The sequence below is a fragment of the Protomyces lactucae-debilis genome (genome assembly GCF_002105105.1).
Source record: "Protomyces lactucae-debilis strain 12-1054 chromosome Unknown BCR37scaffold_19, whole genome shotgun sequence".
NCBI lineage: Eukaryota > Fungi > Ascomycota > Taphrinomycetes > Taphrinales > Protomycetaceae > Protomyces > Protomyces lactucae-debilis.
This window is the reverse complement of record NW_024468011.1, coordinates 71,893-96,524: the sequence shown is the minus strand read 5'-3', so window position 1 is coordinate 96,524 and position 24,632 is coordinate 71,893. Positions and strand designations below refer to the sequence as shown.

General features: G+C 51.0%; 11 protein-coding genes across 11 annotated transcripts; 7 read left to right on the top strand and 4 right to left on the bottom strand.

Annotated features, from left to right (window-relative positions):
- Positions 1–950: 950 nt before the first annotated feature.
- On the top strand, positions 951–2,189 carry BCR37DRAFT_394804 (uncharacterized protein; the record flags this gene model as incomplete). The annotated part of the gene is made up of 1 exon (XM_040871523.1): positions 951–2,189. One exon carries the CDS (start codon positions 951–953, stop codon positions 2,187–2,189), a length of 1,239 nt encoding a protein of 412 aa, XP_040723097.1.
- A 1,505-nt stretch (positions 2,190–3,694) lies between these two features.
- Positions 3,695–6,478, bottom strand: BCR37DRAFT_350722 (uncharacterized protein; the record flags this gene model as incomplete). Its single annotated transcript, XM_040868030.1, has 2 exons — positions 3,695–6,223; positions 6,263–6,478. The coding sequence occupies 2 exons, from the start codon at positions 6,476–6,478 to the stop codon at positions 3,695–3,697; spliced, it is 2,745 nt and encodes a 914-aa protein (XP_040723096.1).
- Positions 6,479–7,176: 698 nt separating this feature from the next.
- BCR37DRAFT_350693 (uncharacterized protein) lies at positions 7,177–9,129 on the top strand (the record flags this gene model as incomplete). Its single annotated transcript, XM_040868027.1, has 1 exon — positions 7,177–9,129. The coding sequence occupies one exon, from the start codon at positions 7,177–7,179 to the stop codon at positions 9,127–9,129; it is 1,953 nt and encodes a 650-aa protein (XP_040723095.1).
- A 21-nt stretch (positions 9,130–9,150) lies between these two features.
- BCR37DRAFT_403490 (Spc98 family-domain-containing protein) lies at positions 9,151–11,814 on the bottom strand (the record flags this gene model as incomplete). The annotated part of the gene is made up of 3 exons (XM_040872008.1): positions 9,151–9,350; positions 9,420–11,307; positions 11,473–11,814. The coding sequence occupies 3 exons, from the start codon at positions 11,812–11,814 to the stop codon at positions 9,151–9,153; spliced, it is 2,430 nt and encodes an 809-aa protein (XP_040723094.1).
- Positions 11,606–13,355, top strand: BCR37DRAFT_382597 (Alpha/Beta hydrolase protein). Its single transcript, XM_040869910.1, has one exon. The coding sequence runs from the start codon at positions 12,049–12,051 to the stop codon at positions 13,024–13,026; it is 978 nt and encodes a 325-aa protein (XP_040723093.1). The 5' UTR covers positions 11,606–12,048; the 3' UTR covers positions 13,027–13,355.
- Positions 13,356–13,401: 46 nt separating this feature from the next.
- Positions 13,402–14,691, bottom strand: BCR37DRAFT_120461 (putative N6-adenine methyltransferase-domain-containing protein). The gene has a single exon (XM_040865989.1). It carries the CDS (start codon positions 14,539–14,541, stop codon positions 13,777–13,779), a length of 765 nt encoding a protein of 254 aa, XP_040723092.1. The 5' UTR covers positions 14,542–14,691; the 3' UTR covers positions 13,402–13,776.
- Positions 14,692–14,741: 50 nt separating this feature from the next.
- BCR37DRAFT_394798 (40S ribosomal protein S27) lies at positions 14,742–15,050 on the top strand (the record flags this gene model as incomplete). The annotated part of the gene is made up of 2 exons (XM_040871522.1): positions 14,742–14,757; positions 14,815–15,050. 2 exons carry the CDS (start codon positions 14,742–14,744, stop codon positions 15,048–15,050), a joined length of 252 nt encoding a protein of 83 aa, XP_040723091.1.
- Positions 15,051–15,922: 872 nt separating this feature from the next.
- On the top strand, positions 15,923–17,014 carry BCR37DRAFT_335863 (taurine catabolism dioxygenase TauD, TfdA family-domain-containing protein; the record flags this gene model as incomplete). The annotated part of the gene is made up of 1 exon (XM_040867202.1): positions 15,923–17,014. A coding segment is annotated over one exon (1,092 nt), but the record flags the coding sequence as incomplete, so codon positions are not given.
- Positions 17,015–17,093: 79 nt separating this feature from the next.
- BCR37DRAFT_389011 (regulator of chromosome condensation 1/beta-lactamase-inhibitor protein II) lies at positions 17,094–20,947 on the bottom strand (the record flags this gene model as incomplete). The annotated part of the gene is made up of 4 exons (XM_040870687.1): positions 17,094–17,255; positions 17,300–17,545; positions 17,649–19,109; positions 19,250–20,947. 4 exons carry the CDS (start codon positions 20,945–20,947, stop codon positions 17,094–17,096), a joined length of 3,567 nt encoding a protein of 1,188 aa, XP_040723089.1.
- Positions 20,948–21,089: 142 nt separating this feature from the next.
- On the top strand, positions 21,090–23,613 carry BCR37DRAFT_382592 (armadillo-type protein). Its single transcript, XM_040869909.1, has one exon. The coding sequence runs from the start codon at positions 21,126–21,128 to the stop codon at positions 23,172–23,174; it is 2,049 nt and encodes a 682-aa protein (XP_040723088.1). The 5' UTR covers positions 21,090–21,125; the 3' UTR covers positions 23,175–23,613.
- Positions 23,213–23,930, top strand: BCR37DRAFT_382591 (translation initiation factor SUI1). The gene is made up of 2 exons (XM_040869908.1): positions 23,213–23,624; positions 23,666–23,930. The coding sequence occupies exons 1-2, from the start codon at positions 23,284–23,286 to the stop codon at positions 23,868–23,870; spliced, it is 546 nt and encodes a 181-aa protein (XP_040723087.1). The 5' UTR covers positions 23,213–23,283; the 3' UTR covers positions 23,871–23,930.
- The last annotated feature ends 702 nt before the right edge of the window (positions 23,931–24,632 follow it).

Here is a 24,632-nt window from a genome sequence, read left to right as displayed (position 1 = left end):
TGCGAAACAGATTGCATCATTGTCAAGAGCGTAATTCTATCGTTTCCCAAGATGACAGATGATCTTTGATGAAAGCTCCTGGAGAGAAAGCCCTCTGCGGCAACACGTCCTGGGGTAACAGAAAAGAAGCCAAGCCAAGCCAAGCCAAGCCAAGCCAAGCCAAGCCAAGCCAAGCCAAGCCAAGCCAAGCCAAGCCAAGCCAAGCCAAGCCAAGCCAAGCCAAGCCAAGCCAAGCCAAGCCAAGCCAAGCCAAGCCAACCTCAACTCTGCAATCGCATGTAAAGGCCGTGATCTGAGCTTTGGAGTTACAGCTATTCGAGCAAACCATAGTATCAGATCTTCAGGCTGCTTCTCACTCGAGCTCTTAGCCTCTTGCGCTGCTGTATCGCAAATGCGTGCGGCGCCAGCATCTGTATAGACACAAGTTGGTCATCATCTTCACAGCGCCCTAACGTGACGGCCATGCAAAGGTTGACATCCCTTCAGAAACCTGGAAACTGACCACTTCTGAGCCTTCTGAGAACCTTCAATAGCTGCGCACTTACTGCTGCGCATCTTTCTGCAGCTGAAGTGGTGTCGGGGTCAGTCAGTATCCAGATCTGCCCATAAATTCGGCGTGCAGACGACGACCGCGAGTAGAACTACAAAACCACAACGACATGTCAATCTGTACAGAGCTATGCGCGCTGAGCTGTAGATAGTGAGCCTAAGCTGTGCGCAAGTATGAGTCCTAGTCAAGGCAGCTTCACACTATGACAAGATGAAAATGAGTCATACAGGCTCAAACACAGCCCGCCATCTTTTGTGTGCAAATGACTCACCAGCACCGGCCATTCTGGTGACACAGAAAACATATAAGGAACCCAATGTCTGCCCGTTTCCCATTTCCTTCTTCCCTATAACCACACCTTCAAAAGATCTTGATCTTCTACTTTGCCTATTCCCACAAGATGAACGCACTGTCTGAGATTGCTGTTAACCACGGCCTGGCTCGCGAGGACTCACCCTCCTCTCGTCGCCAGAAGCTCTTTGATACCGAAGGTGGGACTGCTAAAGGCCCGGGAGGAGCTCCCCAAAACATGGATTCACGCCTGCAAAGCAAGGCCATCCCTACCTTTCCATTCTACCAACTGGCATCGCCATCTGCCTTCTCTATCTCTTCCATCGCCTCTGTTCAACCTGTTCAAGAGGATTTCCTGCCTTTCACCTCCACTACCACTACCACTTCTACTTCCGCTTTTACTCACTTTCCCGTGACGCCATACAACTCCAATTTTCTTGGTGACAGCATGCTCTCGTTTTATTCCTTGGCAAGTGGCAACGAATCTGCTCCATTTCAGTCTGCCATCACGCTGGTCGAAGAGCCAACTCGTCGTCGTTCGTGGGCTGAGAGCTTCCTTTCCTTGTTCCATATGAACGAGAAGCTGCCTGTCGAGCCTGAGGCGATCGTAAATCCTTACAACGGTTTCTGGCGCTCAACGTCCACCATAGCCATTGTCAATGCCTCAGAGGAAGCTGAAGATGAGGACGATGATGACGACGACCTATCTGTCTACAATGACGACTTCCTACTCTATAGCGATGTGGATGACTACACCACGATGACTAGCATCTCGGCACTTCCTGCCCCTGCCCTTGCTCTACGCACTCGGCCTTGGGTTGACAGCTACCTGTCGCTTCTCCAGCCATGCGAGCTCAGCGCAAACTCAGAATATAGTACTACCCATACCGCAATCGCCCAACAGCCCAGTGGCCCTGAATTCCGCTACCCCGTGCCAGTCTGGCTTGGGCAATACATTGCAGTAGCCCGCATAGCCAAGCCAGATGTTGCGATTGACGAATTGATTGAGCTGTACGAGGCATCCAAGTTCATGCTCGATGCGAACGGAGATCCACTCAAGATGCTTCCAGCAGAAGCGTTGCCCGAGCCCAGTTCCAAGAAGCGTGCCTGGAAGAGGGCATTGAAGAAGGCGGCCAGCAAGGTCTGCGCCAAATTCAAACAAACAACGATGGAGGCAAATAGATGCGCAGCAGACAGAGTGTCGGTCACGAATGGCCCGCTCGAGCAGGAGCAGGAACAGGAAGAAGAGGCAGAGCAGAAAGCTGCCAAGCTGAGAAGACGAACAAATTTAGCTCGCAAAGTTGTATCGCTCTTTAAGAGCAGAACCATCCGATCGACAAAGGCTTGAGCGTCGCAAGCTCGGGAACGCGGCAAATTTGCCAAGCACAGTCGTATCGCTCTCTGAGTGCAGCGCAGAGTGGTGAGTCCGATTGTTCAGTTCGTAATGGTTGGCAGCTGCGTTAGAGAAGAAAATCCGGTGGGAGACACATTCGTTGTTTATCAGTGCTTGTTGCTTGTGCTTCCTGTTGCAATCATCGCTATTTTGTTTCTGGCGTTTGTTTTAGTGTGTTTGTGCGTAGACAGTGCGTAGAGTGCGTGATATGCAAGACTATTGATTTCCCCTGCCAGTCCTTGATGTCCTCTCTCGATCTGTAGCGGTTTCAGCAGCCATTCCCATCTCAAGCTTCTGTTGGTCGCTTGGTTTTGCTCTTGAAGAGCGATGCGACTTTACGTGCTAGCCTTGTTCGCCTCTTGAGCTGGCTAGTATCGTCCTCATGCTTCTGCTCATCCTCAGACACAGCTATGGCAGCCTTTTCCACCTGGGCTCGGGCAACGCTTCTGAGGGCATTGAACAGGGCGGCCAGTAAGATCTGCACGAAACTTGGTCATCTAAAAAAGGACAGAGCAAATTCCACGAACTGCTCGGTGGACAAGGCTGCCATAGCTGTGTCTGAGGTTGAGCAGAAGTATGAGCACGATCCTAGCCAGCTCAAGAGGCGAACAAAAGTAGCACGTAAAGTCGCATCTCTCTTCAAGAGCAGAGCTAAGCGATCAACAGAAGCTTGAGATGGAAATGGCTGCTGGAACATTCCGTCCAGACCGGTGGGGGATGCCTTTTTTGTGGTTCAGTTGTTGCATGTGGTTCCTAATGCGAGCGTGCATGTTTTGTTTCCGGCGTTTTCATTATCGTGTTTTAGCGGAGACAGTGCGTAGACTGCAAAGATGTTGATTGGACTAGCCATTCCCGGACGTGTTCTCTCGCGGTTTTCATGGTGTGCGGACCGTGACTAGCGTGCATCGCCAGCGCTTTAGGCCAAGCAGTACAAAGACGATAACGTCACATTCAAGAACGTGATCACTTGCAAGACGGTAGAAAGCTGAGCACATCCTCTGCTAGTTTGCTGTAGCAGAACTGCTCGACAATACCTTCTCGAGCCGTTGGGTTGCCTCATATATGCGTGCCGCGCAGTCATCGATGCACAGCTGTGGCAAGACAATCGAACACGGCATATCTTCATGAGCCTGACTACCTTTGAGCCTTCTGAGTCCCTTCAACAGCTGCGCACTTACTTCTGCGCACCATTCTGCAGCTGAAGTGGTGTCGGGTAAGTGCGAAGGAACCTTTGGTTTTGGCAAGGCAAAAGGCTGAATATGTGGACAGAAGATATATTTAATGGTCAGCATTGCCAATATTAAAGGATGTCTCCCAGTGGAGGGTCTGCTGCCCATCTACGAATCAAGTCGTCTCGAAACGCGACTTCTTAGGGTACATGGCGACTCCTGCCCGACAAAGATTCTTCCTAGTTAGAAGAGCTCATATCAAAGAATACTTGACAGATACTGCTACGAGAATCACTTTGTAGTCATAAATTTGATCAGACTGCTGCAGTACCCGACAAGGTCACTGAGTCTTGTCCGCTCGCTCTCATGAGCCTTCTGCCACCTCACAAGCACCAGCTCCAGTCGCTCCTCGCTCGCAATATTCTCGGCAATCACGTCGCCGTGCACCTTGAGGAACGTGCCCATCCAAGCCTGAACAAGCTCATAGTCGCGTCGTTGCTCGAGACGCCACGTCATAGCTTCCACAAAGCAGCAAAATTCTGCGAGATGATTGTCCATGGAGAGAGATCTGAGCTCGAGGTCGATCGACGATGGGCCGAGCTGCTTGAAATGCGTGAAGAGAGTCTGATAATCGGATGATTCGCTTCCTTCGGCAAGCAACGTAGACACACGCGACTCGCTGAATGCTGCATGTCCAAGTCGCGCCAGGTGTCGTGAGCTGTCCTCTTCCCCTGCCTGGTTTGCAACGAGCCCTTCTCCTCTGTTGAGATCGCGCAGAGTACCTAGGTCAAATGGTAGACGCTCGGGTTGTTTCGGAGCTTCTTTGGGTTTATTGCGCTGCTTGATGAGATCCAAGTTGAGAAGATTCTGCCACTTTGACTTTGGCAGCATACTCAGGGTCAGCAGCTCCGAGGAAAGCTGGTCAACGGTCGTAAAGGTTCCATCGAGCGCAACGTCATTGTCTTGTTGCTTAGTCTGGAGTGCCACCTCGAGAATACCCTGACCACCATGACCGGATGCAAGCGGCACCTCGATGCGCTGAATTTCATCCTCACCCACATGCCTTGTTGATATAGCAGTAAATTGTGCCTTATTCGTCCACAGATGTATGCCAACGGAATTGACATGCGTCGTTGCCAAATACTCTCCCATGGGACTAAATGCAACACAGGTGCACACGGCATCTGTTCGAATAGCATCAATGGTGTGACCAGTCGGAAGATCCCATGTGCGAATAGTCGAGTCGAGTGCAGCCGTGACGAGCCAGCGTCCATCATCACTAAAGGCCATGGACGAGATTCTATTTTGATGACCCCAAAGCTCACGCACCACTTTCTTGGTCTCCACGTCGAGGATGCGAATGCAAAAGTCATCGCATGACAGTGCCACCAAGTCGGATGACTTATGTGCTTGAAGGCTCGTGAAACCAACGCCAATCACGAGAGTGTCTAGCAACGTTGCTTTGTGGAAGTCCCAGAACTTGACTGTGCCATCGAGCGACACCGAAAGCAGTGTTTGATTGAGTGCATCGGAGAGCAAGCCGGAGATGGCCTTAGTGTGAGGTGCGTCCGCAGATTTGTACGACTTCCTGTGTAGACCAGACTGCATATTATACGCATCGATACCGCCCATGTTTGATCCCACTAAGCCAAAGTTGCCGCACTGAGAAAGCGCAACAGCCTTGACGGCCGCTTTGTCGGCTGTCTTGAGCAAGAAACTGCCGAGCCTGCGTTTCTGCCAATGCCAAGATCGTGCAGCGGCGTCATTCTTATGCGCAGTCAAGACATTGTCCCAGTCTTTTTCACGCGTTGATTGAGACGCCATGGCAATGATTTCTGGGAGTTTCAGATCATCCACCCGCGCGTGTGTTTTATTGGCAAGGGACTGTACAGCGCCCTGAGACAATTCAGCTGTTTGTGCATCGCTGTAAAGACTGAAGCCACGCAGTGACCGATCTCGTGAGGCAGACAGTAGGAAATGCGAAGTTTCGCCATAGAATTGTATAGCTGTGGGTGGAGCATGATGACCAGAGCGCTCTCGAAGGATGCGTGGCACGCCATCCAGAGACTCAAAGATCCATTGTCGAAGGGCATTGTCAGCGCCTGCGGTTGCGAGAATTGGCTGACCATTGAGGAACTGCATAGATGTGATGGCAGCGCCATGCGCCATCCGTTGAACATGCTGAATTCTGCCCTTCTCAAGATTCCACAAGGCAATGGAACCCTCAGTGTTGGCAGTCGCCATTATTTGCTTGCCATCTGTGCGAAACGAAATGGCAGAGACTCGCCCTTCTTGCTTCAGTCGCATCAAGGTTTCATTTGCTCGAATGTGGTGCAAGATGACTGTGCCATCCAGCAATCCAAGTGCAATCACATCGATGACCGGCGAGCTGGCTAGACATGTGATCTGCTCGCCAAAGGAGTCACCCTGAAAGACCAACTTGGCCGTCCTGATGTTCCATAGCTGCAAGACACCATCTGAATTTGCAACCACGATCTTATTGAGGTATGTTGGCGGATGCAGCAGGGCCGTGACAGTGACGTCCTGACGCAGTTGGATTTGGGTATGAAGCTCTTGTGACTCGCTGTTGTATACCATCAATTGGCTGTCGCGTGTCGCACAGCAAATATAGTTGCCAAAAGTCGTGATGTGGTCGATGAAGGCACCGTCGCTCTCGCCTATCCGCCAGAGCTCTTTGCCTCTCTTGTATGCAATTACTTGAGAGCCACATGCAGCGTAAATAAGGTCACCATTAGAAGCAATCGCCGTGATTGGATGATCTGCTTGCTGGCCCACGAAGAGCAAGTTCAGGCGTGCACACTACCAGTCAGCATTCTCCACGAACAAAATCTCTCTTACATCATAAGTCTGTATGGCTCTGCCAATGCAACTTGTCAGCAGGAATTGCTTGCCACGAACTTGAATATCAAAGGGCACATGATTCGCGACATGGCCAATGGCCCTGTATGGCGTGAATATTCTGGATGCAGAGGCCTGCTTCTTGCTGTTGTCGCGCAATTGCCTGCGCGCCCGCTTCCTGCTCTGAGTTACTAGGGCCTCTGCCTCTACACTCATCCTGTATGCTTCCTGCACTGCTACAGCTCTTGTCGCTCTTCTCTTGTCGCCCAAAAGAATAAAAATCTTTGTCCGGAAATTTGGAGCGTGCGAGTCAGGAAAGAATTTGGGCGACACGAACAAGCTGCTGGCGACATCATTGCACAAGCTGTACTGCTAGAGGGCCCTGGTGTCGGGGAGAAATGAGAGTACTGGCGTCCAGATGTGCTCAGTGTCAAGCTACGTTGGGCAGCGTCAGAAGATGCTACTCGTCAGACATCACAGTCAGCGGTCGGAAGGCTGCAGTGCCTTCCAAATGGGCTCGACCAGCGTCTATGCGGCCTGTCAGTCCTCCACGACCGCTGCGGAGCTTTGATCGTGCCGCAGAAGGTATGTCGAGAGAGGGGAGTAGAGACACACGGCCTCCCGTAAGAAGAGAGCTTCCAAGAGTGATGAATGCTCAGCCCAGGGCTTACGAGAGGCACCCTGAGGCGCATCGTGATCAACAGCAACGGCGTGGACCTCTTCCCAGTGAGCAGTGGACTCAACAGCCACGAAGGCCCCCTGGGGTAGATGGACAACGAGACGTGCCGCAGAGAGCTTCAAATGGGCCGCCTCCCACACGGCAAGGAACCGCAACGCGATTCCCAGTTCGAGCAACAGGCAATGCGCCTGTCAGAAATGCAGAAGAACAAAAGAAGTGGGAGCTGAAGCGTAGTATGGATCGCGAGAAGCATGCTCGCAAGCTGCAGGCACAGCAGGCTCCCACACCAGGCCAGGAAGTCTATCGCAAACGCCCGAGATCAGCACACCTGCAGCAAGTCAAGAGTCAGCTGTACTTGCCGCCAAGTATTTCCGTGACGAACTTCTCAAAGCTTCTCAATGTACGATTGGTTGAGCTACAACAAAAGATGGAGGAAGCTGGCTTCGTCCACACTGCCCCTGATTACACATTGACTGCCGAAGATGCATCATTGATTGCAGGCGAATTCAACTTTGATGCAGTTGTGGATGATACCAATGCCTTTGATCTCTATGCACGGCCACTCCCTGCTGACATGTCTGCTCTGCCGCTTCGTGCCCCACTCATCACAATCATGGGCCACGTCGACCATGGCAAAACCACTCTGCTAGATACCTTAAGAAAATCATCTGTGGCGGCAAAAGAGGCAGGTGGCATTACGCAGCACATTGGAGCATTTTCCGTCAAGCTACCAGGCGGAGACAAGCAAATCACCTTTCTTGATACCCCTGGTCATGCTGCCTTTGAGTCTATGCGTCAACGCGGAGCCAGTGTCACGGATATCGTTGTGCTCGTCGTTGCGGCGGACGATTCAGTCATGCCACAAACGAAAGAAGCCATCAAGCATGCGCATAGCGCAGGCGTTGCAATGATTGTCGCCGTCAACAAAATAGACAAACCCGATGCGAATGCAGAAAAAGTCAAACGCGACCTTCTAGCTCATGGCGTCGAGGTGGAAGACTTTGGTGGGGAAGTACAGGCTGTTGCAGTCTCTGGCTTGACGGGCAAAGGTCTCGATGACTTGGAATCGGCCATCGTTTCGCAGGCAGAAATCATGGATATTCGAGCAGACCCACAGGGAACGCCTGAAGGCTGGGTCATTGAGTCTAGTGTCAAACGAGGTCGTGGCGCTGTTGCTTCCCTGATTGTTCGTTGTGGTACCCTCAAGCAAGGTTCTCTCATTGTGGCAGGGTCGACCTGGTGTCGTGTACGCGCCATGAGCGATGAAGCAGGTACGCAACTCAAGGAAGCCTTGCCTGGTACTCCTGTCGAAGTGACTGGTTGGTCGACATTACCAGCCGCAGGTGATGAAGTTCTGGGGGCGTCAAGCGAGAAGGAGGCCAAGCAAGTTGTGGCAAATCGCTTGCTTAGACAAGAGCAGCTACAGCAACTCAAGGATATCGAGGCCATCAACGAAAAGCGATTGAAAGAACGTGAGGAAGCTTTGAAAGCCGCACAAGCCGAGTCTGCAAACAATGAATCCACGCCACCTACAGAAACCGCTACGGATAGCAAGAAATCGCGCATCGAAGTGCCACTCATCATCAAGGCTGATGTGTCCGGCTCTGTAGAAGCCATCTATGATTCAATTGCTTTCATTGGCAACGATGAAGTGGCAACCAAAATTGTCGATAAGCAAGTCGGCGAAGTGTCGGAGTCTGATATTTTGCGCGCTGCGGCCTCTGGAGGCAAAATAGTGGCCTTCAATGTAGCGGTTGACAGGAAGACTGAGGCTCTCGCAGCTCGACAAGGCGTTGAGATCCTAAAAGAGCGTGTCATTTACAGACTCATTGATGCTGTTCGAGACAAGTTGGCTGAGCACTTGAAACCAATCGAACAGCAGCGCGTTGTGGGTGAAGCTGAGGTGCTCAAACTATTCCAGATCACGACAAAGGGACGGGAAACCACAACTGTTGCTGGTTGTCGCATTACGAACGGAACGCTCGAAAAGGCACGCAAATTTAGAATCTTGCGCAAGAAGGCTACTATCTGGGAAGGTCAGCTCAAGATGCTGAAGCACGTCAAGCAGGAAGTCGCCACGCTCGGCAAAGGCAACGAATGTGGTTTACAATTCGAGGCGTTTGAAGCACTCGAGGCTGGCGATGCTATTCAGTGCTACTCTGTTGATTTCATCAAGCGTACGTTGTAGGCTAATATATTTGATGCCAATCTATGGATCAAGCACATCATCTCTGAAGCCCTTGTTCCAATCAAGACGCATCATCAAGCTCAACAAACTGATTGTTTCCGTGCCGGCATAGTAATTCAAGGTGTCGAGAAGAACTTTAAGGGTGCGTTCAAAGTGTTGCTCATAATTGGACAACTTTTCGTCCATCGTCGCTAGATGCGCCTCATCGATCTTGCCGTACACTGGATGAAGTGTCTCCTTACGCGATTTCTGCTTGGCAGTGGTCGCGTGCGCATGATCACGCGACTCACCTTTGAGTGCAGAGTCTGCCTGCTCCAGGTGTTTTGAGAGCAAAACAATGTAGCTTGCAAAAGCTAGGCATGTCTTGAGCAACTTGGCATACACCTTCAAGAGCCTCTGATTTGTCAACATGCATTCTTTGAGACACGTATCCAGAAAATCAACGTGATCCTGCATCACGGCATCGACTGTATCGACATGTGAGAGCTTCGTCATGAATTGTGTAAAGCGCGGCTCAATCACCTCGGCAGTGCAATAGTAGCTGATCTGCGTCGTGAAGCCAAGCATGCGCGCTCGCAGCGTCCAGACGCGTTTCTTCCATCGCTCAACTTTGAGTGATGTGCTTCTGGCGCGCCATGCATGAGTCTTCGAGCATTCAATCCAGCTGAGATTGAGGGTGTCCTCAGTGTGACGAAGCGAATACAAGTGTCGAAACAGTAGCTGGTAGCGGAAAATTGCCTTGCGAGAAATCACCAAGGAGATTGGGAAAGGCACCTTGACGTCCAGCTGCAGGCCTTGGAAGCCAGATATTGCTTTTTTGCTAGAGTCGTCCTTGTCAAGGGCAGAGACTGGCTCGGAGAATGCACCAGTCAAGAGTGCATCCTCGCCAAGACCTTGAGTATTGTTAATGTCCATGAGCAAATCATGCAGCAAGTCATTCGACAAGGTCACTCGAATATCGTCCTTGAACTTGTCGTGATTGGTTATGGTACCGGGTAAACTGGCGCTCACATCCAGCAAGCTTTGCAGCTTGTCTAAAGCCACCTGTTTTGTAAATTTGGCCAACTCTGGTGCAGCGTGAACGGAAAATCCGGTGAAGAAGTCTGCCTGGGAAAGGAAGAAGAAGTGCTTCATGCTCGCTAGTCGAGGTTGCAATTCGTGCTTGTTGAGCAGTAAAGCCAGTAGCGTGCTGTTTGCAGTGGTGTATGCCTTTTCGATATTATCAAAGAAGCCATTGTCTTCAAAGGAGCTGGGCAATGCGGTACCAATCATTGCGCTGCGCACATCGACATTACTGCATTCACGGACGACATTGAGATACTTGCCAGCAAGCAAAATCTTTTCCTTGACATCTTGTAGTTGCGGCGGGCTGTCATCCTTTCTCATTGTATAGCGCTTCTCCCAGTACTCGCTCGTAAAATCTTCCTCCAGCTTCTCTTTGCGAAAGGTGGACTGTTCCTTGATGAGAAATTCGTCGTGTTCATCCGCAATCAAGCCTTGGTGTATCCAAAGATTGAGCATCGTTGTATAAGGCACAGAGGCGTCCATCAGTAGCTTTTTGAGCACTTCTCTCGACAATGGATCTCCAGAGAGCATGCGCAGCCTTGTTGTCAAGAGCTGCAATACAGCACCGCCTTTGATAATCTTTGGCGTCTTTGACAATGGACCAAAAGCCGTGCCCATTTGAAGTTGATTCAGAATATCTTGCATGTTTTCCTCTCCATACTCGTCAATGGGCGCATCCGTGTCTGTGCTCTTAGGTGCGAAATCTTGAATTAGGTCAAACAACACTTGCAGTGTTTGTGCCATGGGTCTAGCATGCAAGGCAAGGGAGTGTAATGAGAATGCTGGCGCGGAGGCGTTTTCATTCTCAAGTTGAGCAACCAGCACCAGATAATCGTCCGTGTGATTGCGAATGGACGCTGTGAGTGCATGATTGATTGTGCCGTATTCAGTTTGTGCGTGCCTGTCAGTGAAATTGGTCACGGCAATGTAGTGCTGCGCCATTGTCAACACTTCCTCTGTCACGTCGCGGAGGGAAGGATCGAGGTCAGCGTTGATGATGTACCGAGGAGATGTTGTCTCGTTTGCTTGTTTACTAGATCCCAGGCTGACATAGGAACCCGCGGATCCGAGCAGAACATAGAGAAGATCTTCTAGAATGGCACGTTCTTGTTCCTCGATCGACAAGGATGACAGTGCCGGATGGTCCGCAATGGCATTGTAATTGCTTGTGCTTGCACACGAGGCGTACGGCGAAGCATCCAGACGTGCGATTGAGATGGTGGGATACGTCACTAGCAGGTCAGCATGAGCACACGCAAATGACGCCCTACCTTCGACCTCTCTGATGGCGACACGGGCTCCATCGACTGATTCGGGACTCGGGGTACGCGCTGCACGCTTGCGTATGGTAGACCTTGCAGTGCCATCTGATTTCTCGGTGCGTTCGCGCCGCGTCTTGTCGTCAGTCGCTCGAGTATCTTGATCTTTTGTCAGCCTTACACGCTCATAAGTTCTACCGGAGACAGATGAGGCTGTATCGCGCGCCCGCCGCTCCCTGGCTGGTCGCTCTGCTGCACCATCTGCAAGAGGAACCATGGGGCCGTCTAATTGAGCAGATAACCTAGCACTGGACCTTGCACTGGCTCCGCTTGCCACTCTATCAACTGCCCTCCTTTCCATTGATGAGCGCGACATGGGCCTCACTGACCCGGGCCGTCCGCTAGAGACCGCAGGACCTGTTTCTAGGTTTGTTGTTCTTGTTACCTTTCTGGTCGCTTTCTTTTCGCGTCGTTGCCTGCACGTGTCTGAGATCTCGAAAGACCCCGCAATCAGGCCTAGGACGCATCAGCTATTGACTCTTGTACAGGACTTGAAAGCAAAGGGCCACCTCTATCAGACTGCTCAATACCGTCCATGATCGACCCAAAGCAATTCCCGTTCAAGTCAGCCAATTTGGCCGGCGTCCAGTACGGATATGTGGACTTGCCTGCAAAGGGCAAGCAAATCGATACCTGTGTGCTTGTTCATGGCTGGCCCGACTCCTGGTATGGCTGGAGGCATCAGATGCTGGCTCTCTCAGAAGCTGGCTATCGCTGCTTGTGCATCAGTCAAGTTGGATTTGGAGCAGGCACAGAGAATCCAACTGATTTGAAGCAGTACACCTTCAAGGCTGTTGCCGGCCACCTCTCGGCGCTCCTCACAATCAACAAGATTCGCCGTGCCGTCTTCATTGGGCATGACTGGGGCGGCATGGTTGCTTGGCGCATGTACAACTATTTTCCGAAGCAAGTCTCTGCACTGATGGTCATCTCCACACCCTACTACCCACCAGCAAAAGGCGCGTTTGTCAGTCTTGAAGGTCAGGCAAAGGCACTCAAGCAGTTTGCGTACCAAATCTATCTGGCTTCTGATCAGCCAGCCAAAGATATCAAGACGCGTGCTGATTTTGTCAAGTTCTTCAATGCTGTGTATGCGCCTGGCAAGGGCATGAACACTGACTTTATGAGACTTGCAAAGATGGACAGCTACCCGGAAACAAGCATGGTTCCACAGGATGAATTTGCAGTCATGGTTGATCAGTACTATAAAAATGGCATCACACCATCAACTGGTTGGTACAAGACCCGCAGGCTCAATTACGATGACGATGTCAATGACTTCAAGGGCATTGAGCCGAAAGTGGAAGTCCCGACGTTGTTCTTTGCAACTGCTCTGGACCCTGTGCTCAAGCCTGAGCTATCTATTGGTATGGAGAAGCATATCCCTAGGCTGACACGCAAGGTTATCCAGACCGGACACTTTGGTCAGGTTGAGAAGCCAGACGAGGTGAATCGTGAAATGCTGGAGTTCTTGAAGCGGCTTGAGTTTGAAAAGATGAGGCACTCCATCTGACCTGTTCCAGGGGAGCTTTCGACTCGAAGCGTTCCGTGGATTTCTTGAAACTGCAGACGTTTATGACTATGGCCTATAGTTGACTGTATCTCATAGCTATTTAAGAAGCCTACGAGAGCCATGTATCTTGGCGTTAATGACCGAGTTGCCGGGGTCGACATACCCTGCTGTGACTGCTCTAGACTTGTGGACGACTGAGGGATCTCGGGAAGCCGCAGAATCGAAGGTGGTGTTGCAATTAAGAAGCCAGTCGAGGACTGTGACAGAAACTCTGAGTAATTGAGAGAATAGAAGGGGCTGAGGTTGAGCCCAAATGGGCCAGCATTTGGACTTGTCCGATGTAAAGATTGAAATTGTTGCTTGCAAAGAAGCTGTTGAGACAACTGACTGGTGTATTGGATTTCCACGCTCCCGTCCATCTTGATCTTGTCATGTAGAGCATGTCAGCCTACAATTTGTCTCAAGCTGAGATGAGATATTGTTCAGCAGTACATTCTACTTCAGACACGGAGCCACCATGCATAGATTGCCAGACGTACAGGCTCAGGTGATTCAGACCTCAACAACCATTGGTAAGTTTGTCTTGTTCGCATCTCCATTTTCAGGAGCCCAAGCTCACGCCTGCGTTGACGCAAGGAAGCGTGAGTGTTGACGTCAGTCAATGGTGGTCTTGAATGTAGATGAATAGAAGTCTCTTGAAAAACAGATGTGTGGCTTTTGTAAGGCTTCCAATGAAGAAGCTTGTTCGTCTCAAGCGGTCTGGCTTAACAGAGCATACTCTTCCTTTGCCAAGGATGCAAGCGAGGCAAACTGTGGATCAGTGCTTTTGTAGTTGAGCAAACACATAAAGTCATTCGAGAGCCTGCCGCCGCTATGCGCCACTTGGAATTGTGATTCTTCTGCTTTGTATAGGCGAAGAAGGAGGTCCCGCATCTTGGCACCTGAGCATACGATGAATCTGCAGTCTGGTTTTCCGAGCCATCGCGCTGTAGAGGCAGCCTTAATCTCACAGTCATCCTGCAAGAAGGGCGGATCAATGATGAGTCTATCGAATGTGCCCTTGAGTGCAGGTGGGAGTTGGAAGGGATGTTTGTAGTCGTACTTGACAAACTTGTCGTGTGCCAAGAGTTCAAAGCGGGTGTCATACTCAAAGAGCCACGCGTCTTGTGCGTTACGCTTGAGGAGGTCTGGGTAGACACTCGGAGCACAGAGGACGCCTACCCGTGGCTGCGAAGATGCAGTCTTGTCGATGCCAGCCAGGAGTTCACCTGCCAGTGCATCTGCAGTCTCGGGTGAATACCAGAATTGTGAGAGTTGCCAGTCCTCCTTGAAATCATGTATGCTTGGGAGTACAGCTTCTTCTGGCGTGTCTTGCTCATTCTTGGCAGCTTGGAAACGAGCTTGGGCACGGGCTTCTAGTGCAGCAAAGCGTTCTTTTTCAGCTTGTTGTTCAGACTGGAATTCTTTGAGAGCATTGAGCGTGTCTAGAGAGAGCGTGATTGGATCATCGTCCATAGCAGAGCGTACTTTAAGAGTACTAACTACTGAGTGTAGCAGTGTAGAGTAGCAGCGTGTTGTTCAGATCGGCTTCCACCAAATCGCAGTCACGCCCGTCAACACAAATTCGCCACTGATCAACCCAGCAATGCAATCCAAGTCCAGAACTCTCCAAAGGCAGACGACAGCAACACTCCCAAGACACATCTCACACAAGCATGGTTCTCTCTGTCGGTATGTTGGATCTACTCTTACCATCAAGTGGTGCAGCACGCTGACCTCCATCTCTAGACCTCCTCAACCCTACTCCTCAGGCCGAAGCACAGAAGCACAAGCTCAAGCAGCTCGTGCAGTCGCCACGTTCATTCTTCATGGACGTCAAGTGCCCAGGATGCTTCAACATCACCACCGTCTTCTCACACGCACAGACCGTGGTCATCTGCGGATCATGTGCCTCTGTCCTTTGCCAACCCACCGGTGGTAAGGCACGTCTCATGGAGGGATGCTCTTTCCGCAGAAAGCAGTAAAGCGCCTCTCATCTAAACACGAGCGCTTTTCTTTCTTCTGCATACACTGTCCAACCACGAACACGAATCGGTCGAAGATGAATAGGAGAATTCAAAAATCAAAAACTTAGAGACGAACAACTTGTCGTCTTCATGGGTCGATGCGGCACCACTACAGCCGCATCGGCTTTGCTTTTTTCGTTCAGTCAAGGACTTTATCATCGAGCATTTATCCCATCACATCACATACCTTCTACCCCCAACACACCGCGAGCGAATCTTATCTCATTTGAGGACCTTTTATTTTTTTGCCACCATGGAAGCTTTTACTTTTAGAAGTCTTTCATCGATGTCTTCTTAATGAGCGAGAAGACTGAAGGGAAGACGGATACTGCATCCTGATCTTTGTTTTCGAATGTTTCTCTCTGTCTCGTTGCACATCTTTTTTGGATACGCTGCAAGCTTAGATTCATAGTCAAGAATGAAGTGCATTCAGTGGTCTCTTGCCTTTCCTGTGCTTGCCGTCTTGATTGTAGTTTGTGATCTATAGCAAGCCGCGTAACAGCCTCTGCGTGACTCGACCTCACTACTGAAGCTCAAGCCTTTGACCACACTTTGAACAGGTGGCCTGTGCCATGCTTCCACGCTGCTTGCCTCATGCTAGAAGGCTTCTCGATCACTGCTCTCGCAAGGTCTCGTCCCAGTCTCTCACTCGCTTGCATAACCCATGCTTGACACACGTCCGATGCTTCGCTGCACGCTCCAGCATCAACAAGTTCATCTTTGAAGCACAACAAGAACAAGCCCTCAAGTCATCCTCAACAACGCCCACCACCGCTCAACCACCAAAACCATCCTTCAAACTCGTCGAACAAACGAACAAGGCTGCTGTTGTCTTGATTGATGGTGAGGTGGTCACACTGCCCTACACGTACCTGGCAGATTGCTGTCAGTGTCCGAAATGCAAGGACCCCAAAACCTCTCAAAAGACATTCAACACGGGTGATATCCCGCTCGATATCCAACCTGCTGCGATGCGTGGCTTACCCAATATGCTAGAAGTGATTTGGCAGGGTGGTCGGCATCGTAGTACGTTTAGCGTTGACTTCCTTGCACAGCACAAGGATCGACAAGCATTGACTGCTTCTCGGCATAATGATCGACGACCGATCCTATGGGATGCCCAAACGATGCAAGGACAGGTCCCCGCTGTGTCTGTGACATTTGGCAAGTTTAAGCAAGATGAAGGGACCCTCGCACACGTCGTCCAGGCACTACAACAATATGGATTGGCCTTCATTACTGGCTGCCCTGCAGGTCATGCCAAAAGTGAGGAAGCACAGCATGAGCTCGCGAAGCTCGCAACACGCATCGGACCCCTCAAACGGACCTTCTATGGTGAGACTTGGAATGTCCAGTCGTTGGAGGATGCCAAGAATGTGGCCTATACCAGTGTCGACCTGGATCTACATATGGATCTCCTCTACTTTGAATCTCCACCGGGACTGCAATTCCTGTACTGCCTCGAGAATGAGGTACAGGGTGGGACATCTGTTTTTGTGGATAGTTTCAACGCGGCAGAGGAAATGCGCTTGAACGCTCCAGAACACTTCAAGACACTGTGCACGTATGATGTGGATTACGAGTATCGCAATGACGGACAATGGTATCACTACAGCCGACCCACTTTCATCATCTCCAAGGAGACAGGCAAAGTTGAGTTTGTCAATTACTCGCCACCCTTCCAAGGAACACAAAACCCACAGGGCTTTGAGGCCTATCAGGAAGCCATCGCCCTGTATGCAAAATTGTTGGCAAAGCCACAGAATCGACTAGAGTTATTGCTTGAGGAAGGGACCTGTGTCGTGTTCAACAATAGACGGACGCTGCATGCACGCAAGTCTTTTGGACCTGGACGACGTTGGCTCAAAGGTGCGTATGTGGATATCGATGCACTGTGGAGCAAGGATCGTCAGTACAAGAGCTGGTAAACCTGAAGTATGTAGTGTATGCAAATAAGAGCGAGGGAACCAAACGCTAAAGGACAAATTGTTCAAAAAAGCGTCACTGCGCCATGACTGTATCTTTACCAGTACGCGCCTGTCGAGGTGGTCTCAATGTACGCGCAGGGTTGATGCCAGCTGCCAAATCAGCTTCTTCATGGCTATACGGCACTTCCTTCAACAACTTGACGCGCTTCTTGTGTCTTGTGCCTTTTGCATGGCCCTATCTTGTTAGAAGCTAATCATAGTATAGAGCGCAATGCATACCTTGAGCGACGCTTCATCAGCGTAGTATTGCGCACACTCGATGCAGTAATGTTGGCCTAAGCCAGGCAAATGCTCGTCCAGTGGTTGATTCTTGAGATCTGCAATGGTCCGTGGGTTCTTGAGCTGCAGGGTGATTTGGTCGAGATCCTTGACGGCTGACCGCTTGCTGCGCTTATGAGCAAGTCTCATACTTAGTGGATGTGAGGTGAATGTTGGTCTGTAGAAGGAAAAAAGATTGTGGGCGCACTTCAGATGGAAGAGTGAAGTACATGGCCTCTACTGTAGATGATGCTAGATACTAGATCTACTGCTTTCTTTGCGGCACTCAGTCAGATATCTTGACATCCACCTCTACGTCACTCGTGGTCTTGCGAGTAGACGCACCAGAAGCGGCAACAGGCCGACCTTCCTTCTCAATCATCGCAGCAAGCCCCTCAACCTGTGCCTGCTGCGCATCCGGTTTCGCCTCTTTCCTGCCAGTTGCTACCTTCTCAGCATGCGCAAGGCTCTTCATCTCCTTCTTACTCAACTCCGCCACGGGCGACTCCGAGCCTGCTTGTCTATCCGTGATGCGACGCGCAGCAGCAAGGATATCTTGTCCCGTCAATTCCCGCTTTCGAATATCCACCTCTTCTTGAGCGGCTGGCTTTGATGATGCTTCCGATTCTTCCGCAGGCGCTATCGCTGTCTCCGCTGCTGGAGCTTCTTGCGGCTTTAGAACAGATGCAGTCGTCGTGGCAAGACCTGTTGGTAGAATGTCAGGCTTGCTAGAAATAAGCGGGCCTTGCGTTGCTGGCTCCACAAAGCTCGATTCACCAACTTCTTGCTCCTCCATCTCCATTTCAATGGTATCATCTGGCCCAGGTGTCTTGTCCTTCTCTTGTACACTCTCCTGCGTCGGCTTTGATACTCTTGCAACACGTCTTTGCTTCACACTTTGCCGTACACGACGCTTGATGACTTCAGGTGGCCAATCAACCTGCAACGCTGGAGCAGCCTGTAATGATGTCTCGGCCGCCAATCTCGCACGTTCCTCAATCGCTCGCTTCGCATACCCTTTCCCCTTGACTTCATCGAGTGATGAGACACCAGCGACATCTTCAACAACGAGTGATAACCCATCATGACGCGCAACCCACCCGCGACTCCGTAAATCATGCCGCATGGAAGATTTGTACGCGACAAGTCGTGGCATCACGCGCAAAGTGACTTTAATATCGCCTGATTTCGGGATTCGCTGTGCCATGGCTGAGTGCATGAGAATCGCTGCAATATCTGAATCATCCGTGTAGACATCCGTTCCCCAGACTTTACGACGTCGTAACGCTGTATTCTGCTCGAAATCCAGAAAGCGTCTCGGTATATGCGCATGAAAGACACCATTGATGCGTAGAAAGAGAGGTAGCCGAACTGTCGGATTATAGGTCCAATAGCCAAGTTTACAATCAGGGTACTGGGCAGCTTCGTCGAATACTTTCTGCGACTGGACTGTGAGTGTCGCCCGTTCGAAGCGTGTCGTCGAGGGCGAGGGGACAGTCGCATGTGAGGGATGATACATGAGCGCCTGTTGCGGCGCCTGTGGATGTTGCTGCTGCTGCTGCTGCTGCTGCTGCTGCTGCTGCTGCTGGGACTGCATGAGGGGCGGCTGGAAGGACTGTTGCGCAAGTGATGGAAATGGGTGCGGCAAGGTGCTGTGTGTGGCCTGTGTGCCTGCTGCGCTGTTGTGGTGATGCGGGTATGGGAAGGCGTTGGATGGCGACCGGGATACGAGGTTGCCTAGATCCATGGTGCTCTGTATAGACTGTATAGACTGTATAGAGTGTATAGACTGCATCTGACTGAGTATGTCTCCTCATCATCTCACATGAAAAGCGTGAGATAATTGGCGCTACTTCAGATGGGAATGGATCTGAGGAGGGAATACTTCATGTATATAATCATCTACTCCACCAGCTTCGAGTAGCAGGCCGAGGTGAGATGCCCAGCAACCACCATTTGCTCGACATTGCGCTTCGCTCGCTTGCCATTCGCTAGCGTAACCTCAATCACTTTCGGCGGCGTCAAGTGGAAGCGCTTGTGGCCCTCGTCAATAATCTCCTCCCACCCACTCTTCAGTGCAAGCTTCTCTGCTGATGATTCAAGCGGGGAGATGTAGGTAGGTAAGGGAGCAGAAGCACGTTTCCCACTGCCCAGCTGATAATCGCTGCTCGATCCCCAGCACAGACAATCTCGACCATAGTTGATCGTGTCAAATGCTTTCCTGCTCGCCGAAGGATCTGCATCTACCTTCGACACATTGTCAAGGACGCAAATGACGTGTGTGCTGCCGACACTCAACTTGTACACGCCAATGGGCAAGACACAATTGTTGATCTCATCCCACTCCGTCAAGCCAGAGATTTGCTTCACCTTGACTGGTTTGCTTTGGTAGTGGTTCCATGTGTTATTGCCAAGTTGACCAAACTGGCTCGTGCCAGAACACCAGATATCCACGCGACGCGACTCTGGTTTGCCCGGTTCTTCTGACTGCACCACCATGAATGTATTCCGACCACCTGCAGCAATCGACAGGCACTTGGCTTGTAGATTACGCGGATATAGCGCATTCACCATGACTGACGTTGGGTTCACAACATCCGTACTCTCTGCATTGAAGTTGAAGGCAAGTTGGCCGTATGTATTGGCGCCGAATGTGTACACTTCATCACCAGCAAGAACCACAGAATGCTGATCGCCAGCAGCGATAGCGGTTGCCTTTACATTGTTGAGACCTTCAATCTTGACAGCCTCAAGTGTGTTGCTCGCAGGGCTATGCTGCCACGTCCGCTGGCCCATCTGACCTCGGGCATTGCCCTTGCTGGAGCTGGCACAGGCATAGACGCCGCCTGTTTTGCTGAGCAAGAGGAGATGGTCTGAGCCACTGGCGATATCGCTAAATGAAGCTTGATCCGCCGTCTGTACTGTGCTGTATGAGATGGTTGCTCGACTGCTAGACAAGCCAAACCAAGCAGATTCCTGTAGCCTTGGACCTGACTGCTGTGCGGTCTTTGCTGTAGGAATAGCATAGACAATCCCTTTTCTCGAGAGCGCATAAACCATGTCGTTACCTAGCTCAACCTTGACGATATCTTTGCCAACAAGCGTCACTTCAGGCTTCGGCACAACAACAGGCTCTACACTCTTCTTTTTGCGAGAGGGCAGTTGTATAGCATCACCGGTATACCCCTGTCCCCAAAAGACGACATCACCGGAATCAAGCACAGCAACACCAACCTCCTCGGAGACTTTCAAGTCGCGCAAAGCCATGCCATCAAAGGCAGGTAGTCTCGTCGGCGCCTTTGTGAATGGATCAGCACTCTCTGTGTCTGTGACGCCGCGCTTATTGCTGCCCCACAAGTACACGCCAGGTCTTTCCCATGACATGGCGACTTGCTTTTGCTGCGAGTAATCGAATTTGAGGTCATTGCCTTGTTTAGGAGGTGATTGAGCATCAGCATGCAGTGTGCGATCCGGCTGAGAGACGTGGTAGGCGACGACGGCTGCTGTGGTGGCTGCAACACCAAAGGCAGCAGATCTGAAGCGATGGGTTCTGGTGGCGCATCTCGCGGTTGTGTACATGCGTTTGGCTGCGGCCCTTGAAGTATGCATTGTGTTGAGGCGATGGAGGAAGGAGCCTGTCGAGTATGTATTCTTGGAATAAGACTTGTATAATATCCGTGCTTATGTCATCCAGATCTAAGCGATTCTTCTCACGCATCAGACACAAAATAGTTGACAAAATACCTGGGAAGAGAACACTTGCGCTGGGGAAGAACAAGCAGTCGCCATGCCTCGCGAGAATAGACAACGTGGGCGCAGAAAGAAGAAGACCGAAGAAGAAGTCCAGGAAGAAGCAGAGATTGTGGCTGTAGATGCAGAAGCAAGGCGACACGATCATGCTGAAGGCGAGGGCGATGAAGAGTCGGGCACCTTCTTCGGCCTGCTGGATGAATCGGAACAGCTCTACTTCAAGAACATCGACGATGCGCTGATCGCCGACGAGTTTGCCGACCGCGAAGAGACGCGTCTGTTTGTTGAAAATGTCTACAAAGAGGCAGAGGGCAAGGAACTCAAGCTTGCAACCTCACCTCTCGGCTCTAAAGTGCTCGAGCAGATCCTCGCACGTTCTCAGCCAAGTCAGGTGAAGAACTTGTTCAAGACGCTCCAAGGCAACTTTCACACCCTTGTGCGACAACGCTATGCGTCGCATGTCTGTGAAATGCTCTTTGCCATCACGGCCACCTTGGTGTCTGCAGAACTCGCAAAGCCATTCGCGGCAGAAGTCGCTGATGTGGATGCAGAGCCCATCGTGACAATGGAAAATCTCTTCCTGTACATGTACCACGAGATTTCAGGAGACTTGGCAGCTCTTGGTGCAGATATCTATGCATCGCACGTTGTACGTGACATCCTCCTTATTTTCAAAGGCACCCTGTTTGTGGCCGAAGTGGCACAAGCGAACAGAAAGCGATATCACGGCCAAAAGAAGTTCTTGTGGTCACGGCCTGAAAAGGTATTGCCTGTGCCAGCCTCATTCAAGCAGTCTTTGCAAGAGGCACTCGCCAGCTTGTCCTCCTTATCAGGGCCACAACTTCGCATCATGTCTAGTCAACCTTTCAGTGTCAGTTTCGTACAAGCGCTCATCACCCTCGAGGCAGACACTGACTCAGGACGCCCGATCCTATCGGCCCTCCTGGGCGACACGCAGTCTGACGAGCGTGATGACTTTGTGGAGACCATCTTGCGCGATCAAGCAGGCACGCGACTATGCGAAACCATCATTGAGTCTGCACCTCCGGCACTCTATCAACGTCTTCACCAGCTCTACTTCATGGAGCGTATGGCAAAATTCGCCCACAATCCGCTCACTAATTTTGTCCTGCAGCGCTTCATTCTCAAATGCCCAGATGCGGAGACATTTGCCGCTATTGTCAAGGAATTGACGCCAGTGATGCAGGAATTGATTGAACTCAATCACATGCTCGTTGTTCAGCGTCTCATCGAGGTCAGTGTCCGGCTAGATGTTCAGCAAGCGACACTCCTCAAAGAAACCATTCAAGCAATACAAGGCAATAGCAAGGAGCTTGTGCCTCGATTGTTGGCTCACGTAGAGCCCAAGCCAGACACAGACGATCGGGCGCCAAGAAGACATGATTCAAAGTCACTCAATATGCAAGGCGCCTTTTTGCTGGAGGCATTTATGAACCTCTCGGATGACGCACACAAGGCCGTGACCGAATCATTACTTGCCCTTTCGAAGGAGACATTACTTGAGTATGCAAAACTCCCTGCGCCTGCCAAATTGATGGAGTCCTTCTTGCTGCACACAAGAACTTCCCCAATCTCTCGAAAGTTGCTCATCAATTCACTCTTTGGTTCCTTCCCAGACCTCGCCTGCGATGCACGCTCCAGTCGTCTCGTCGATGTGTGTTGGCAAGCAACAGGACCCATCAAGCTCTACAAAGATCGTATTGCGCATGAACTCGTCGACGCAGCGGATCAAGTCCGCGCCAACTTTTATGGCCGCATTGTTTGGCGAAATTGGCATCTCGATTTGTTTAAGAATAAGCGTGGTGATTGGCAGTCTCTTGTGAAGCAAGAAGGCGCCAAGGCACAAGCCATGTCGAAATTACAGGATGAAGCACCAGCTGCTCGGCTGATTGAACCTCAACAAGCAGCTGCAGCGGTAGATGGGGTGGATGCCGGACGGGCTGAGATGATGGCTGCAGAAGAGGCAGCGGCTGCGAAACGGCAACGAAAGGCAGAGAAAAAGGCGAAGCGGCCTGTTGATGAAATTGATGATTTGTTCTCCAAGAAGAAGAGGACGAAAGCTTAAAGTAGACCAGGTAGCTCGAGTCAATGAATGAGTCGTCCCATCTGGCGAATTTCAAAACTGCGACAAGACGCATCCTGGACACGAGCTGAAGAAAGCCGGAAGTACGACGATGGCAGAAGTGGAACAAGCGCAAGTGCCAGAGGGAAATCCTCCTCGCATATCACCCGTTTACTGTGGTGTCTGCTCTTTACCGCCTGAATACTGCGAATTCCAGCCCTCCGTTGCGAAATGCAAGGATTGGCTAGAGCAAAACGACACTGAGCTCTTCAGTAAGATCTTTGCTGGTCTGGAGCTCACGGATAAGCAGCAAAAGACGACTGAGAAGCATGAAGCGAAGCAAGCGCGCGCAATGGAGAAGAAGATGCAAAGTAAAGTGCTCATTAAACGCATTGAACGTGGAAAGCGGAAGTATGTGACGGGCGTGTTTGGGCTGGAGGTCTTTGGCATCGAGTAAGTGGAGCGATCGATGATGGGAGCTGCTAACAAGCTAGACTGAAGCCAGCAGCCAAGAAGTTCGCCAACAAGTTCGCAACTGGCGCTAGTGTCTCGAAGAACAACCAGGGCCAGGATGAGATTGTCGTACAAGGAGATGTCAGCGACGACCTCTTTGACTTCATGACTGAGGACAAGTTCTTCAAGGCTGTACCGGAGGACAATATTGATTGCATTGAGGAGAAGCGCAAGTCTGTCCGTTGATATACCGTGTACGCTTGTCAAGGTAAGTAGTAGGTAGGCGAAACCTTCCATACGGCAGACTTGCTATTCTGTGTCTATGACGAACGACTGCTCTCAAAGCTTGGTGGATGGATCAGGAGTCGACGCGTATCGAAGACTCGGAACTTAATCATCATGTTGACTGTACAAAGAGTCGATGAGACTGGTGCCAGCATAGTCTCGTCATCTCCATCCACTCAAAGCTTTGTCGCAATACTTTCCTGCCAAAGTGAAGCAAGCGAGTTGCCAAGGCACCCGAAGAAGATACTTGCTGATTGACATGGCCTCTCGTCCGCTACGCTGCGGCAAACTTGCGATGTAAACATTTGCGAGGCCGTGCTGAACGGCAGAATGTCTGCTGATCTGGCTGCGGTGCCATCCTCATACTAGACGTGGCCCTGCGCATACCATGTTGTCCAGACTGATCGCGACCAGTTCCAAGTGAAGTCTACTGTCTTCAGAAGTTGTGGACTTTCGAAACTTTCTCACGCTGAAGAGCTACTCGAGGCAAAACTGCAGTATTCAAGCTCCTACTACGATAGGAATGCAGACAGATATCGAAAAGCGATCCTCCACATCAGTCCAAGCTACGGCTTTGTTCAGGACTTTCTAAATTGCTTAACAGCCATGAAGGCTACTAAAAAAGGCCAGAAAGTGCTAGCCCCGTGCTGCCTACAATCAAGAGCTCGAGGTCTGGGCTTGATTCGTGTTAACAAGATATTGCACTCCGCGATGTCGTCAGAC